General features: G+C 39.2%; 1 protein-coding gene across 3 annotated transcripts in view; it reads left to right on the top strand.

Moving 5' to 3' along the window:
* The window catches only part of mybpc2a (myosin binding protein Ca), a 49903-nt gene that overhangs the window by 19952 nt on the left and 12831 nt on the right, over positions 1–17120 (top strand). For all 3 annotated transcript variants that reach the window (XM_036589680.1, XM_036589682.1, XM_036589681.1), the window contains 15 exons: positions 34–182; positions 1108–1225; positions 2030–2078; positions 4197–4253; positions 4831–5003; positions 5901–6033; positions 6364–6488; positions 6890–6995; positions 7620–7780; positions 9211–9376; positions 9877–9983; positions 12259–12288; positions 12514–12656; positions 14283–14442; positions 15797–15901. In XM_036589680.1, the coding sequence (XP_036445573.1) occupies positions 34–182; positions 1108–1225; positions 2030–2078; positions 4197–4253; positions 4831–5003; positions 5901–6033; positions 6364–6488; positions 6890–6995; positions 7620–7780; positions 9211–9376; positions 9877–9983; positions 12259–12288; positions 12514–12656; positions 14283–14442; positions 15797–15901 (1782 nt within the window). The remainder of the gene's footprint in view (positions 1–33; positions 183–1107; positions 1226–2029; positions 2079–4196; positions 4254–4830; positions 5004–5900; positions 6034–6363; positions 6489–6889; positions 6996–7619; positions 7781–9210; positions 9377–9876; positions 9984–12258; positions 12289–12513; positions 12657–14282; positions 14443–15796; positions 15902–17120) is intronic.

Genomic DNA, 17120 nt, shown 5'->3' with positions numbered 1-17120 from the left:
TCTGTATTTCTAATCGCTTTCTTTTGGCAACAGGGAAAAACGTAACCTTTGTGGCTAAAGTGGACTCGTCGACCCTGCTGAGGAAGCCGGTCATGAAGTGGCTGAAGGGAAAGTGGATGGATTTGGGCAGCAAAGCTGGGAAACACCTGCAGTTTAAAGAAACCTATGACAGGAACACCAAGGTGTGTATGTTTGTGTTAAGTGGGTAGGTGTTCTTAAGTGTGTTTGAGTATGTGCGATAATACACCACAATCAGAATTACAGATGGGCATTCCAGACAAATTTTATATTTGAATCTGTGGGACATTGTTTGGATAAAAAAAAAAAGGATAGGCCTCTTAAGGCTACAGGTGCTGTTCACCAGGCACCTCCAGATACACTGAATCCACTTGGCATTGTGCTACTATACTGTTTTAAACCCAGACCACAGTAGGTGACATGAGTCTTGAAACTGAGGAACAAAGCTAAGTCTGTCACCTCACCTCAGCTTACAAGCCTAGTCGCATCGTATTTCACTTCATACATTTAAAATGAAAAACAGCTGTTTGTGAAGAGTAAGTTATGATGTCAAATGTAACAAGTTCACTAAATGATGTTAAATGTTTTATGCCATTAAGTCTCTATAAGTAGAGTGTAAAATAAACTTGAGCCTGATGTTTATAAGCACTTTTCGGCAATGGTTTCCATGTACTAAGGCTGTGCCCTGTGGTGGAGTTTAGATGTCTCATGGTTCTTAAATATGATCATGTATAATGTTAGAGAGAAGCTAACTTACATATAAAAAAATTCAAATTTACTTTTGAAGTTTTTAAAAACTTGACTATTTGAATATCTTATAAATTAATATAAGCTGTATTAGGAGTTTGTCTTGCTGGTCACAATATACTGCATTCAGCACAGTTTGCGTCTGTAGGTATATTGCACCATCAATAACAGTACAAGGCAATACACACAACTGTGCAAGTAAAGAGTTAAAAGGTGTGTGTGTGTGTGTGTGTGTGTGTGTGTGTAAAGGCATGAGCACAGATATGTGTGTGGTTTAGCCTAACAGAGAGTGTGTCTCTCTCTCTCTCTCTCTCTCTCTCTTTCTCTCTCTCTCTCTCACAGATATACACCTATGAGATGACCATTGTGAAGGTGGTTGATGGAGATGCAGGAGGTTACCGCTGTGAGGTCACGGCCAAGGATAAGTGTGACAGCTGCACTTTCGAGATCACTGTTGAAGGTACACTGGAATACCGAAAGTCTGTAAAGTCTGAATTTTAATCGGTTAAGCTCTGTAAGCCTACAGATGATATAACATGGTTTCTTCCTGTCCTGTAAAGCCATCTTTGATGTGCGTACATGATCTGTGGAAATACTAGTTTAAGGAATGGTTCAGCAGAAATTCAGATATATGAATTTACCCCCTTTAGCCCAAGCGTAGTTGATCAGCCCAGACCTGTCTGGTATCTGAAGTTTGCTTCTTTATTTTTGCAGTAAAGCTATGAGGTTAATATAGCTTACAAGCAGTGAAAACTTATACCCAACCATTTTTTTCACCTCAGTTTTGTCATGGCCAGTTCTTCCCGCAGGCCTAGGTTTCCCCAAATAACACAATTCTTCTAAGCTGAGAGGAGAAAGGCTAGCACATGCTTTCCTCCAAGAGACGTGAAGCAGCACTGTATCTTTTAAAACTGCCACTATCACAACAGCTCACAATGTTTAGAGGAGAACATTAACTGCCAGTTCTGTTACATCCCCCCCAAGCTTACGTTGGTTAGGTTTGCACTGAGTGATGGGGAAGAAGGAGGGCCATCTTACCCACCCAGGGAGTACTCACCACTTGCAGTTTCCTGATGACATGCCTGAGACTTGCTCCATTACTTGTTAGCTACATAAGCCTTGAAGCTCCAGTGAAAAACTTTAGAAGCAACTACTCGTGGGATAATTATGTGAATCATTTTTCACCACAGTATACCTTTAATTAGTTTGTGTTGAGATTCAGCTTCTTGTTTCTTTAGTGAATCTTCTTGATTTCATCCTTTAGCTGTAGAAGAAGTGCAGCAAACAAACATTCTGGAAGCGTTCAAACGATCGTGAGTTTCTGTGTGTTCCTCCTTAATTATAATCTGGTGATAAATGTCTTGGTCTCTATGCGTCTCTGTCTGTCTCATTAGCTGTGTGTCACTGTCTGGCTCTTCACTGTAAGGCCCACAAGAAAGCTAATTTAAAACTGCTGTTACTTATTTAAAACAACAACCCAAGTAGGAGCCAGTGTAGGATCAGAAAAAACAAGTGGAGTTGGTTATTATAGACCACTAAAACTAAAATGGAACCTAAAATAAAAAATGTAAATTGAATCAAAATAGAAATCAGTAATCAGAATATTAAATAAAGTAATAATGTGCAAATTGATGAGAAATATTTTCGGTTTTTGTGATGAATAAAACATTAGAGCTTAAAACTGTGTTTTTAGCTTATGATGATGGAATTATGAATAGAACATAATTTCACATAACACACCACATTTATATAGATTTTTGAATCCCATAGGCTGTTGATATTACGTAATACATTAATCTTTTAAATACATACATAATACATGAATCATCTTTTAGAAACGGTGACGTTTGCCGTGTGTAGTTGTTTTTTTCTTCCACTAATTTGTTCACATTGGTGTGAAAGAGCTTGGGGAGCGGCACGTCCCTGCGGTGGTTTACGTGTTATTTCAGGTGTGAAGAGCATGAAGTGCTCAGTTTAGTCACACTTGGACCCTCTCTGAATCCGCAGAGATGTTTCAGTAGCAACAGCTAAGTCTTGAGGATTTACTGTTATTATTGAATTTCAAAACAGAAGTTCAAAACAGTGTGAATTACTATTTTTCCTTCTTTAATGAGACAGCATGTACACTGACATTTAGGCCCAATCCCATTTCTCCTCTTTACCGCTACCCCTTGTTTTCGAGTGTAACCCTAACCCCTTGGAACGGAGTTACATTGCTTCAATAACAGGCTACTAGCGCTGCTCTGTAGGGGACCCGGCCCGTCTTCAGTGATAGCAGAGAAGGGAAAAGTTCAGCAGCCTCACTGCTGGACTTTAGTTACATTTAGGGCATCACATGCTTTCAAAGAGGGGGGTATTAGACAGTTATTTATTATCGCCCATCGCTAATTCTTCAGTGATATGAAGCTGAAGCTGTTCACCAGCTTCTTGTTCAAATTTTCCTGTTCCACCTTAAATGGTGCAGCAGTTACATTCTGCCGCTTCAGGCGTCAGAACTGCTGGACTATTTAAGGTGGAACGGGAAAGTTAGCTAGCTAGCTACTGAGACATTAGCATGCTATTAGCGATTTTTGGTTTTTTTTGTTTTTTTAATGCTTGTTATTAAGAAAATGACCATAATACCTTGAAACAACATTAAACTAAGATAACACAGTGGTTATCGTAATTTTTTTACGGAGAAAATATATTTGTGGGTTTCTTTGGTCGCTTGCGCAGCTTCTTGCTGGTTTTCTTTTTTTTGTAACACTTCATTTGGAGTCTCTGAAAAACCTCCATCTGAAGGGCCATGTAGCCCTAACACTTCGCCCTACCCCTATATCTCAACAAAAATCGTGACACCTAACCCTTGATGTGATGCGCAAAACAGAGGGCTAAGGGCTAAGTGGTAGTTGCAGGGGGGCCTTAGTATACCTGAAGAAGTTTGTTACCTACTACATTACCAGTTTACTTTTACCAGTAATGTACGGGCTTTGCATCTTTCAGTCCTCTTTGCACTCTCTGTTGATAAGGCTATACATTGATGAGATTTTAATACTGTCCACACTCCTAATATGACTTAATTGAGTTGAAGAACCTTAAGGAGCTTCTGTATGCGGTCAATCAGGTGTATCTAATTAGAGCTACAGTAAAACTCAGAAACCCAACTTATTGGATGCCAAATGTTTAGTTAAAGCATCTTGTTTTGTTTTAATAAACATATTACTGCATGATATTTCTTTAAAAAAAAATAAAAAATACATTTTATTTACTGTGACAAAGTTAGTCTTGCTTCCAAATGTTTGGCTTGTAGGTCATGTTTATGCCATGTTCCTTCATAACTTTGTTCAGTGTTTCGTCACACTTTCGTCGTACTACTGTGTGTTCAGTGTGGTTAATTTTTACCATCCAAATGTCTCACTGTAGATCCTTATAACACCTCCTTCTACCTGCAGAGGAGATGCTGGGGAGGATGCTGGTGACCTCGACTTCAGTGGCCTCCTCAAAAAAAGGTTAGAGACTTCTTACTCTGCTCAGTGGCTTTGCACTCATTCTGTTTCTGAAGCTTTCTCATGCCATCGTGGGGAGATTTTCCTTGCCGCTATTACTTGCGTTTGAAGTGTCTGGGTCATGTTTTCTGAAAAGTGATTAATACCGATGTCTGTTATGAACAAGTGGTGGGTAGAGGATCCTAAAACTGTCCTCAGGTGTTGTTCTGCAATGAAAGAATGATGCTAGTAGAAGTGGCTACAAAACATCAGCCTGAGTGGGTAATAAAAGTATAAGGTACAACCTCTGCGCATCCAATATTTTATCAGTATAGGAACTGAAGTTTGTTAGGCTCTGTTCTTCTCTTTGTTGATCCTTTTAGTCTAAATGCTAAACCCAGTGTGGAACCAAAAAAAAATAGATTCCTTTCTTCTGAAATGTACTTGAGTAGCTAAATGGATTGTCTTTTGAAAGTACTCAGAAGAGTATAAATCCATTGAAATTGTACATGGAACTGAGTTAATTGAACATGTTTCTACCTGTCCCTGATTATAAAAAGCAATTAAAAGTCACCCGGCCTTTTGTGTGTGTGTTCATCAGAGAGAGGAAGAAGGAGGAGCCCACAGAGCCTGAGGTGGACGTGTGGGAGATCCTGAAGAACGCCAAGCCATGTGATTACGAGAAGATCGCCTTCCAGTACGGCATTACTGACCTCAGGGGCATGCTGAAGAGGCTGAAGATGATGAAGAAGGTGGAGCCCAAAAAGAGTGATGGTGAGATCTAGGCCCAGACACCCACACAAGCAAAACCCCAACATCAGTTCTGTTTATTACTCTAGTACCTCATATGCCAGTGCGGATGAGGGTTTCTTAGCACCGGTATATTGGTTCTGCAGTCCACATCTTGTGAACGCAAGCTGCTTCGCTAGTTAGTAGTGTTATACAGGACAGATACCAAAAACCGAAAACGTGGAATTATCGGCCATAAATAAACCAAACAATGATTTTGCTGAACTCTTTCTCAGCTCAGTCATTCTGAATGAAGCTACATGTCAACATGCAGCCTTTAGGCTAGTTATAATGTAATGTTTGAGACACAAAAGGTTGGGAAGTTAACTGCTTGGTTCAGAGAGCTGCACGATTCTTGGCACATCTGCCAGCAAGAGACTTGCAACTTTGTTTTAGCTTATGATTACAATCGGATGTCATTGAGCCATGAGATTTTATGGAAAAATCATCCTGTAAAATGTGTAGTTGATTGATCGTAGTAATTTTTTTTTAATTTGCAATTTTCCAAAGTTAACACCATGAGAAGCACTACGTTAAACAACACAGTTGCCCACAAGTATCTTTTTTTCCCCTTTGATTTTTACTCATTTCATTCACAGAGACACACAAAGGTACTTTGTAGCTGAAATGTATTTTTTACCTGATGATTACAAATTAAACTTAAGAGTTGGTTTGTATATTTCAGCTCTTTCTGCTTTTAGAACAAGTCGTAAGACAGAGTGGCCAATGAAAACCGATTTCAGTTTCAAATGTGCAGTAACAAAAATAGTCTGTTTAACTAAGAGATAAAGAGAGGTTGGTGTCCATGATTTTTACATAAATATGGGCTCTTTTAATAGTATGGTATTTGTCAGCCTTTCTGTGGTATTCTCTGTATGTCAGCCTTTATCCGGAAGCTGGAACCTGCATATTCAGTGGAGAAAGGCAAGAGGATTATGATGTCTGTGGAGATGGCAGACCATAATGCGCAGGTCAAATGGCTGAAGAATGGACAAGAGATCAAACCTTCAGCAAAGTAAGCATATGTGCTTGTGTATGTACTGCTTCGCATGCGTCTCGGTGGGCGACTCACCTAGGAATCTACTAATTTAAGGTATATGCTAAAATGATTGCTCTAAAAGTGTTCACTCCTCTCAAAACACATTCCTTTTTGTTTTGTGAAAAAAAAATTGTTAGCCTGTTTTTGTCATTTTTTTACCTTATGTATTTACTTCAGACAAGTAAATTCACCCTCCGCTTGTCCTGGACCAGAGGACAAGCGTTAACATCAAGCCCTGTAAATCTGATTGTTTTCTCTCAGGTGAGGGTATGAATGTGTCTTTCTGATTTTGTGCTGTTTTTCCAGGTACTTGTTTGAGAGCATAGGGGGTATCCGCAAACTCATCATCAACAAAAGCACACTGTCTGATGATGCTGCATATGAGTGCGTGATTGGAGAGGAAAAGTGTTTCACTGAAGTCTTTGTTCAAGGTGAATCATGACGGTCTGTTTAGAGCTGCATTAACATAACATTTTGGTAGTCTGTATGAATACTAGTGAAATTTGACAGTTACACCGTACTTGGTACGAATTCAAAACCACATTAAAAAAAACAAACGCCATTAAGCACATGCACATTAACTTTTAACTAACTACATTTGCAAATTAGAGTTGGAGTTCCACTATTGTAACAATGCTCATTTGCCTCAAATTCAAAGTACCGGTGAGTAATGTTTGTTAATTGAGAGTGAGCTCTATCTGTCGTCACTTGGGAGCTTTTAAGTAAGCAAGAAGGCTAATAAAGATTATATGATGCGTTCTCTTGAGTGCGCTGCCTCCTGCAGGATGAGTAAGAGTTTTTGGTACTGAGTGTGCGTGTGTGTTGTCTGCAGAGCCTCCAGTAACAATCACTAAGCTTCTGGATGACATCCATGTGGTGGTGGGGGAGAGAGTGGAGTTTGAGGTGGAGGTGTCTGAGGAAGGAGCCAATGTCATATGGTGAGACTGCAGATGAAATCAACAAAGAAACTGAGCTACAAATGCAATGAAGTTACAAACAACAGTAAAATATCTGGATTGTCTACTGTTTTGACTTGAACAGCAGAAAAGCATGGGCGTTTGGAAACTAGAGAAGCTAGTTAGGGGACTTTTTCTTTTAAAATATGATTTTTTGACAGTCACTTTTTAGTTATGTCTGACAACAACGGTTTGAGTGCTGATACGTGCTGATGGCACAACAAAGGGATAACATAAGATACACAACCTTTGGCTTTATTCCCAAGGTAGCCCTGACACTAATATTGGCACAAATATTTATGCGTGTGATCCTTTTAAATAAGCTTGCTTAGGCTTTCATATAAAACTGAGAGAGCAATTATGCTCATTTGTATTAAAAGTGTTAAGTAGGCTTCCCCAAACTTTTGACTAGCAGAGTATAAAATAGGTATGTAAAAGAAGGAAGACTAGAGAGGTGCAGTTCAGGGAGGTTTCCAGTGCTGCAATTATACTTGTATTCTTGTTTATACTTTGAGTTTGGTTTTCTTGGTCTGAACCACTGCAGAAAATGATAAATTGTTGCGTTTTAGTTCTGGTTTGCATCCCTGTGTTGTTCTCACTCTGCAGGATGAAGGACGGGGTGGAGCTGAGTCGGGATGGGAAGTATCGCTTTAAGAAGGATGGAAAAAAACACTGGTTGATCATCAATGAAGCCAGTAAAGAGGATATTGGGACGTTTTGCGTCTGTACCAGTGGTGGGCAGTCGAAGGCAGAGCTGGAAGTGGAAGGTACTTTGTAAAAATCTCGTGGAATGAAAGAGAAATGTCTGTAATATAATGTCACATTGTTTGTAGAAGCACTACAGGTGCTGAACTGTAGTTTAATTTTTCATTGTATGCAACCCTGTTTTCAGAAAAGTTGGGACGATGTGCAGAATGTTAATAAATTCTAAATGTAATGATGTGCAGATAATTTAAGCCCTATATGTAATTGAAAATAGTACAATGACAATATATGTTAAAACTAAGACATTTTATTGGTTTTATTTATTTATTTTTTATAAAATAAATGCCCATTTTGAATTTGATGCCATCAACTTGTTTCAAAAAAGTTAGGACAGGGACGTGTTTACCACTGTGTTGGTTCCCCTCTTTTTATAACAGCACTCTGTAAGCGTTTGGGAACTGAGGAAACCACCTGTTGTAGTTTTGAAAGTGACCTGTTTCCCTTTCTTGCTTGATATAGGATTTCGGCTGCTCAACAGTTCGGGGTCAAATGGTTTTAGTGTTTACAGGTCTGGACTGCAGGCAGGCCAGTTTAGCACTTGGACTCTTTTAATACGGAGCAATGCTGCTGTAATACGTGCAGAATATGGTTTGTTGTTATCTTGCTGAAATAAGCAAGGCCTTCCCAAAAGATGTCATCTGGATGGCAGCATATGTTGCTCCAAAACATATATATGTATGATTTAGCATTAATGGTGCCTTCAAAGATGTGCAAGTCACCCATGCCATGTGCACTAATGCACCCCTGTATCATCACAGATACTTACTTTTGAACTGTGCACTGATAACAAGCTGGATCGTCCTTCTTATGGCCTGGTTTCTGGCCTTGTTTCTTGCATACAGAGATTTCTCCACATTCTCAGAATCTTTCTTCTTGTTATTTTACGTTGAGAAACACTGTTTTTGAATTGCACTACTTGTCCGCGTAGTCTTTTACAGAGTGGTGAACCCCTCCCCATCTTTACTTCTGGAAGTCTCTCTAAGTTGCTCTTTTTATTTTTAGTCATGTTACTGACCTATTGCCAGTTTACATAAATAGTTTTTTTGTAGTATTGAACAACTTTGCCCAGTCTTTTGTTGCCCATCATTGCATTCTGTTTTTATTTACATGTTGCATAGTGTCCCATTTTTTTGGACCCAGGGTTGTATGTCAAAACCTTATTAATCCATGATTTCCACTTTTTTTTGTATTTCAATATTTTATTTTCACTGCAATTATTCAGTCATCATTTCTTTTCTATCCATTTTCTATCTGTTTTTCTCTCTCTCTCTCTCTCTCTCTCTCTCTCTCTTTGAGCTCTCTGTCTTCCTCTTTTATCACACTGTTTTAATTACTTTTGGTACAAATGCTACAATAACATTACTGCAAGAGCAGCATTTCTTTATATGAACTGATGCAAACTAACTGATACACTCTTCTCTTTGTGCCTCAGATAAAGAACTGGAGGTGCTGCAAAGTATAGCGGATCTGACTGTGAAGGCTGCCGAGCAGGCTATGTTTAAGTGCGAAGTGTCTGATGAAAAAGTAACTGGCAGGTGGTTCAAGGATGGAGTGGAGGTCATTCCTGGGAAGCGCATCAAAATGACACACGTCGGCAGGTAAATGCATCAACTCTCAAGGATATTGACACATTCACTCATGATCACCCATATGAACATCTGATATATGGCCTTATATGTTCCAGTATTTGACAGAGGTTAATGTAGATGCCATTTTTGTGTACATTTTATGTGATTTACTTACATGTTTATGTATATATGCATAAACAGTTGCAATGCAAATAAGGATAAGTACTGTATTTTGTCTTATAGTTAATACCATACAAAGCTACATAGCAAATATAAAGAAACAGTGTATGTCAAATATCATTATCTTTATATTAGAAAAAACATTCCCTGTTAACCTTCTATTTCTAAGTGAGTGGCTTAGTCATATTTTTATAGTTATTTTCTCCCAGCCTTCAAACTGCAGTTAACGAATTATAGTATCATCTTTGTCACCACGGAAACTGTCACTTTTAGCTTGATTGCGTTCAGAGGTAACCATGAGGTTGTGTAGATTGCTGTTGCCTTGGTAACACTGGGTCACGGTCATTCAGGGTCCACAAGCTGCTGATTGATGATGTGAAACCAGAGGATGCAGGAGACTACACCTTCGTCCCTGATGGCTACGCCCTCTCCCTCTCTGCCAAGCTCAATTTCTTAGGTACTGCATACACACACTCGCGTGCACACACACACACACACACACACACACACACACGCACACACACTAGTGTGTATTTGTCTCTTTGTGGGGTGTTTCCTTTGCTTCTGTATGAGTGTTTGTCAGATGAGAGACAACAGCAGAACTTCAGAAAGGCTTGTTTACCTTCTCTGGACTGCGTTTTTTCCCCACCCGTATTCTGCGACGACTCACACTTACTCTGCTTCTGATGGACTGGCTCAGACCCTGATATTCTTACCATAACCATCTCACTCTTAACCTGTTAGGTCATTGCAAAAAATGCAAACTCAACAATTTTTGGCGAAATTCAACGTTTTGAGATCAAAATAGGTTACCTATGAAATTTGTGCAGATCCAAGGAGAGTCGGTCAGATGACTGACAACAGCAAAAGTTCCGAAAGACTTGTTTACCTTCGCTGGACTACATCTTTCCCACCCACACCAATTCTTCCTCTGATAAGATTGGCTCAGACCCTGATATTCTTACCCTAACCATCTCACTCCTAAGGCAATAAGAACTAGCCAGTCAGAAGCAGAGTAGGGCGGGTCTTCGCGAAATGCCGGCAGGAAAGGCCTCAGTATGTATCTCTTCGTTCTCCTGAGCTAGGACATGAAAAGTATGAGGCGCCTGCCGAACGTGAGGTCAGTTGTGCTTATTCTCCTATGTCTAGCAGACCAAAATGATATTTAATAACAATCAGAGCCTTATACGCTCAATATACATGTGTATGGCCCCGCATATTACACAAGGGTCCTGCCTTGTGTCAGAGATGAGAGGTTGAACTGAAACTATCCATCTGGTCACGAAAAAAAAAATCACAATGGGAACAGCTATCAGATAAACTTGTGTTCTCTCTTCTCCAAGGTTAAAGTCAGTGAACAAGTGAGAGCGAAATATAGCTGTTCAATGGTGTTTACAAATAGCAGCTCGGAAAAGATAACCACGTCACTCGAAAACACGTGTTCATGTGTGTATACACAAAGTGGAACTCGCAGCAATGGCCTCTGGTCTAGTCCAGACAGTATATGGGCATGATGGCACACTCCTCATGGGAGCACATCAATTTAAAACAAGACCGTGGTAATAGTATTATCTGTAATCTTAAATATTGTTTGTTTATACATCATCCTGTTCTGTGTAGATCTACTTAGACTGACAGATGGAGCAGACTGGTTTAAAGGAGGGAGGATTGTAGTGGAAGCACTACTGGGGTGTCAAATGTGAATGTGTGGCAGTTGCAAATGGTTTACATGGCTCATGGGGTCAGGTAGAATTTTGCTTAGGGCTCCAGGGAGGTCAGGACCAGCTCTGATAACAATGATCAATAATATTAAGTAAAGGTATGGCGATTGTGTTGGTCAGTGTAGCTGGCTTGGCTAGGTAGGTAGGTGGATTAAGCTTGTTAGCCAGCTGTCTAGCCCACAGTTTGCAAGATGACATGAGAGAAATGTGAAAATGTCAACTTTCAAAATGTTGAATATTTGAATAATATGAATGTTTCTCAGTTTTCAATATTATGCTTAGAGTGTTTAATATGACATTGGGCTGATGCAGAGTGGTCCATGGGTGTTTTCAGTTTTTTCTCTATCCAGACAATGATAGAGAAGACAGTGTTCCAGAAAAGAACATTGGGCACCATTCATCAATATCTTCGTAAGTGTTTTCTTAAATTTGTTCTTGAGAAAAGTCCTAAGAAAAAGTCTATGCCAGATTCATGACGTGTTCTTAAATCCCAAATAAGAACAGTTAAGTGGTTTAAGACCTTTCTCAAGAACAAATAATAATAAAAAAAAACACAGGAAGATATTGGAGAATGAGGCCCAATGATCTTACTTGTTGGCATCCCTGACACAAAATAGGCTCTAGTTTAAAACCACCTCTCAGAACTGTTGTAAAACGATGAGTTTACATACACTTAATAATCCGAAAATAATTGAATTTCTGCAGTTATCTGATTATTCAATTGGTCATGTAAACAGCATACTCTGATATCTTAGTTTAGAGTAAGGTCTAGTGCATGTATACTCTTAGTCTGATTTAATTTGGATCTCTCAGTCTGCGCGTGTGCAATGACAAACCACGTTTTAGGGTGAAAAAGCAGACTAATGTGATCACAACCACTAGATGTTCATTAACCCCTTTGGTCCCATTGTTCGTTTAGGCCCCACAAAGAGCTAAATAGAGACACAGAGCTGTTTAACAGTTTATGTGGTATTAATGTATCTGTCCTTGATTTCTTTTGATTTCCTGCAGAAATCAAGATTGATTATGTTCCTCGTCAGGGTAAGTATATATATTTAATGCCTATTTTATCAGTTTATTATAACTCATAAAAAAACTTAAACATCTGTAAGTTGAAAATTCTGTGCGTTTATGATGAAATACTCACACAGTGTACTGGGCAGCTCTTTCAAATTGTGTTCAGATGTGTTCTCATGACAGTAACAGTACATTTATCTATAACATGATCAAGATGTTTTCTCCCACTATCTTCCTCTCCTTCCTTAGACCCCCCTAAAATCCACCTGGACACCACTGGCAGTTTGGTCAACAAAAACACCATTATTGTGGTTGCTGGCAATAAGCTGCGCCTGGATGTGGAGATCACAGGAGAGCCAGCGCCCACTGTCTGTTGGAAGAAAGGGCCTATTGTGAGGAACCCACTATGCAGGAACAGCCTGCACTAACTTAACGGATTTCACTGCGTTTCTTTCGCTTACTCTAAGCACTTTATCAGCCCACTCTGGCCCTAAGACCAGTACACTGCCTTTCAGAAGTTTGTGGAGACTTCGACTTGTTTTTTGAGTAATATCTGATTTTCACTCTTACTTTTTCAGTGAATAAAACAAAATGCATGCAAAGCCATTGTTCCTGTAAAACAGCTATGTGCTGATTTTTTTTAGTATATTTAGCTGCAGCACTTGTGACTGGTGTGAAGAGCAAGTTTTTTTTAAAAACATTTTTCTTATCAGACAGTTGTTAAAAGCACATATTGAAACTCTTTTAGCCCAAAAGTGGTTTAAACACCTGAATTTTCTGAAGAGTGCTGGCATCACAATAAGGTATTCTCAAAGTAGAGCTTTTGTCAGTTGACCCTCTTCAGTTTTTGCAAGTTATTGCAATCCCCAAACTTTTGATGAGCAGTGTACAAGGCAGTAGTGGTGCCAGAACTGCTGTTTTGGATGGGCATTACGAATTTACAGGTGGACTGAATCACACCCCCACAGTTGAAGGGGGTGGGAATGTGTTAGAAAAACGAAGTATAACCCATAACTGAGGTGATTGCTAAGCATCGTACACTACACTACAGTAGGGGAAAAACTGCAGGAAGAGAAACTGAAACACAGGAACAACAAATACCGACTTTAATAAGCTGTCAGTTTCTTGCTGAATGCTTCTGCTGTTAATGAGCTGGTTAACAGCTCTGCCCTGTTCAGATTTGGATAACTAGTTACTGTATTTATCTAATGTTAGACAGTGTGCTGGGCTACTTTTGTGCATAAAACAAGCCTTGTTCATATGCTTCCAATCTTTAAATCCACATAACAGTCTTTCCCACATTTATCTTCTAAAATGCTGACAGTGTTGGTGCTTGTGCATGACTTGTACTTTATATACAACATGAGATTTATTTCAGCACTAAAAACTGTAGCTGAATGTTGTAGAGCTTGGCTGCCTAAAGTGTGGCCTATGGGGGTGTTTGATTTGGCCTGCCAAAAAGTTACCTTAACCCACCCCCCTCCCACACAGTAAGAGAACACATTTTTAAACTATACATAACAAATTATATTTTCCTTTTAAAAGTGTGTTTTTAAAGCATGTCAGTAACAAAGTATAGTGTACTTTTAGAAAATACATTTAAAAAGCTTGATTTGAAACCTCCTCACACCACAAACATTGCACTTCGGGTGTCCAAGACTAAAAATTGGGCACTTCTGTTTTAGAGTTGTGCTGACTAAGGAGGAAATGACACTTAGCAAATGCCTCATAGTTATAGTAATTGGTTAAACTGGATTTTGGTTGGTCATGGTTAAAAATGGGATTTCTAATATGATATGAGTGCGTTTTCTTTTTCTTCCTTTTTTGGCTTTTTATTTAAAAGATTTATTCACTCGTGCATTTGCTCATAAAGTAAATCTGAACTGTCATTTTGGGTTGGCCAGTGGTAAAAGTGGGCAGTCATACCTCTGCAATTTGTAAAAGTTAATGTAATATAGTGTTTGAACTGTGTTGAAATGCCCATTTTGTGTGTGTGTGTGCGCGTGTGATGTGGGCAGGAACTCACTAGCACTGAGGGACGGGTGCGGGTGGAGAGCAGGAAGAACCTGAGCAGCTTTGTGATAGAGGGAGCAGAGAGGGGAGATGAAGGCCTTTACTGCATCACTGTCACCAACCCGGCGGGAGAGGACAAGGCTGACCTAAACATCAGGGTTGTGGGTAAGGAACTGTGGTGCTTTTAGTCTTCATTGTTAACTTGATGATACAGTTCAGCATAAAATCAGATTCACGTCCTCCCGTTACCCCAAATGTAGTCAACCAACCAAGACATGTTGGGTGTCTGAAGTTTTCTTAGTTTAACACTGAGTATTATGAGGCTAAGGTAAGGCTTATACCCCACCAGTTAGCACTGTGCAATCTGTGTGAGTTGTTCAGTAATTCCTAGTAGGCTTGCTTATGTGGTTTTTGACCTTATATGACGGTTATCTATAAATATGGAAGTGCGGACGAAATTCAGCCTGCTACTACTATTTTTAGCTATACAGTGTCAGCTTGGATGATAATGTGAATGAATGTGACACATTCGTTTACAAAGTACCATGTGTACATTACAGACATTGCATTTTGCCTGATGATAATACAATTTCCACACTTTTACCATCTGGGCTATGTTCTAATGTTACTATATTATAAAAAATGATAATATATTAATTATAATATGCACAGATGGCATGTAACTCTGTTAACATCCACGGGTTCTCTGTGTTTGTTTTGTCGGAAATTAAAATGTCAAGCTGGCATGTTGGCGCCCCACTTGTGTTTTAGAGTTGTGTTGGTGGGCAAGGAGGAAATGACACTTAGCAGATTCCTCACAGTTATAGTTATTGGTTAAACTGGGACTGTGATTGGTCATTGTTAAAGATGGGATTTCTAATATGACTGTTATCTGTAAATAGGGAAGTCCGAACAAAAAAAGGCTGAAGAAGGTTGCTGCTACTATTTTTAGCTGTGCAGTGGTTATTACCCCTCTTTTGATCTCCTGTTATTGCAGTTTCTTTTGTTTCATTTGCATGTTTCCCAGCATTCTTTGCCAGACTGAGAGTCTGCATTTATAATCTGTCAAAGTGTTGATTAACTTCCAAGTGTAGTTAATCAGCTGGAGACGTTCTGTGTAGTCTTTTCTATTGTATACATTTTTAAAGTACCCATAGATTAGAATGCTTGTACAAAAGGAATGGTTAAATGAAGGCGAAGCAATAAGATAAAATCTTGTGGCACATAAAGAGAATGAAGGAAAAATAATTTGTGAAATATCAGAAAATTATTGTGATATACATTAATGTCAGTTTTCAGCCCCAAAGCTAATGCAGTTTACTTTTGTCAGTTTTTATCTTCCACTGTCTTTGTTTCTGTAATGTAAAACTAAAGAAGCAAACTACAGACATTAACCCTGGCTGATTGACCCTACCTTTTTTCTCTTTCTCTATCTTTCACTCACTTTCTTAGTATATATTTCCTTTAGTTCTTACATTCAGGTCTTCTCTTCTCCCCTCCTGCGTTGTGTTGTATGTAGACGTCCCAGATGCCCCAGAGAATGTCCGATGCACCGGAGTTGGAGAGGATACAGCCTCCATCCTGTGGGATCCACCCAAATTTGATGGTGGAGCCCCACTCAAAGGCAAGCTTCTTCACCTGACAGACCAAACACTAGAAGAGAAGATAAACACCAGAGCTTCCTACTGTGGTGATCTAATTATCATCAGAGTGCTTAGAGATGATGTTTTAAGCCCCAGAGAGGAAAGACGGATTCCAGTTTTAATCGAACAAATTTGTAGATACACTACCATTCAAAAGTTTGGATCACAATACAATCACTTGTATTGTTAGTAAATGTTTCTCAGTACTAACGCACATACCTTAGATTGGAAGGTTAAAAACCAGGCACCAAAACGTGCAGCTAAAGTTTGTTCAGAATTTAAAGTATGTTGGGAAGAGCAAGAAATTATGATGAAGAGAAAAATAGCAAAAGTTATTAAATAATTAATTGTAATGATCAATTTGTAATTTCTTGTCATAAAATTACGATAAGTAGCTTTTGGATCAGTGGCTATGTTTACATGCAAAGATTTTTGCCAATCCGATTGTATACAGTCCGATTACAGATTCAGACTGAGGTGTTTATATGCACACTCTATTCAACAATTTGATGGAAATTCTTCGTTTACATGCGCACTACAAGTAATCTGATGCAAAATGACGCACATGCGTGGAGTAGTGCTTAGAGTAAACGTTACCATGACAGCGAACATCGCGTGGGGTCCAGTCCGCGTGAGATGAGTTTCCAGTTGGCGCGCTTGTGTTATTAATTGCTTTAAAATGAGGTCAGACTCAGAAAAACGTGCTTCACATGTGCTTATAAAGGAAGCGGTGAGAGGAAGACATCGTGTTCTGAGACACATAAGCTGGACGCCATCTCCCACCGCCGTCTTTTACAGATCAGAGCATAAACTTTGTCTCCTCTACAGACCAGTTTCTGCTCCGCCATGCTGAACGGTATAAACTGCACATGCGCAGAACGTACTTACACGTTCCGATTGGGATGTAATCGGATACAGGCGTTTACATGGTTATTATTCTTCTATTTAATGGATTATTTAGAGGTTTACCTACCTTGTTCACTCGGATAGAAATTGTATTCCGAATGGCCTCAATCGGACTAGACTATTCCGATTGAGGTGTTTACATGGACGTATTCTATTCTGATTGAGCTATTAGTCGGATTATTATCGGATTATTAGGCTGCATGTAAATGTGGCTAATGAGGTCTCGTTAATTTTATTGTAAGTTCATTCTTGCCGTTCCACAGATTTCTCAGTTATAATGGAATCATCTCCATT

Source organism: Colossoma macropomum, unplaced genomic scaffold, assembly GCF_904425465.1.
Source record: "Colossoma macropomum unplaced genomic scaffold, Colossoma_macropomum, whole genome shotgun sequence".
Taxonomy (NCBI): domain Eukaryota; kingdom Metazoa; phylum Chordata; class Actinopteri; order Characiformes; family Serrasalmidae; genus Colossoma; species Colossoma macropomum.
Note: the sequence above shows the minus strand (reverse complement) of the source record. Positions and strands in the feature narration are given on the sequence as shown.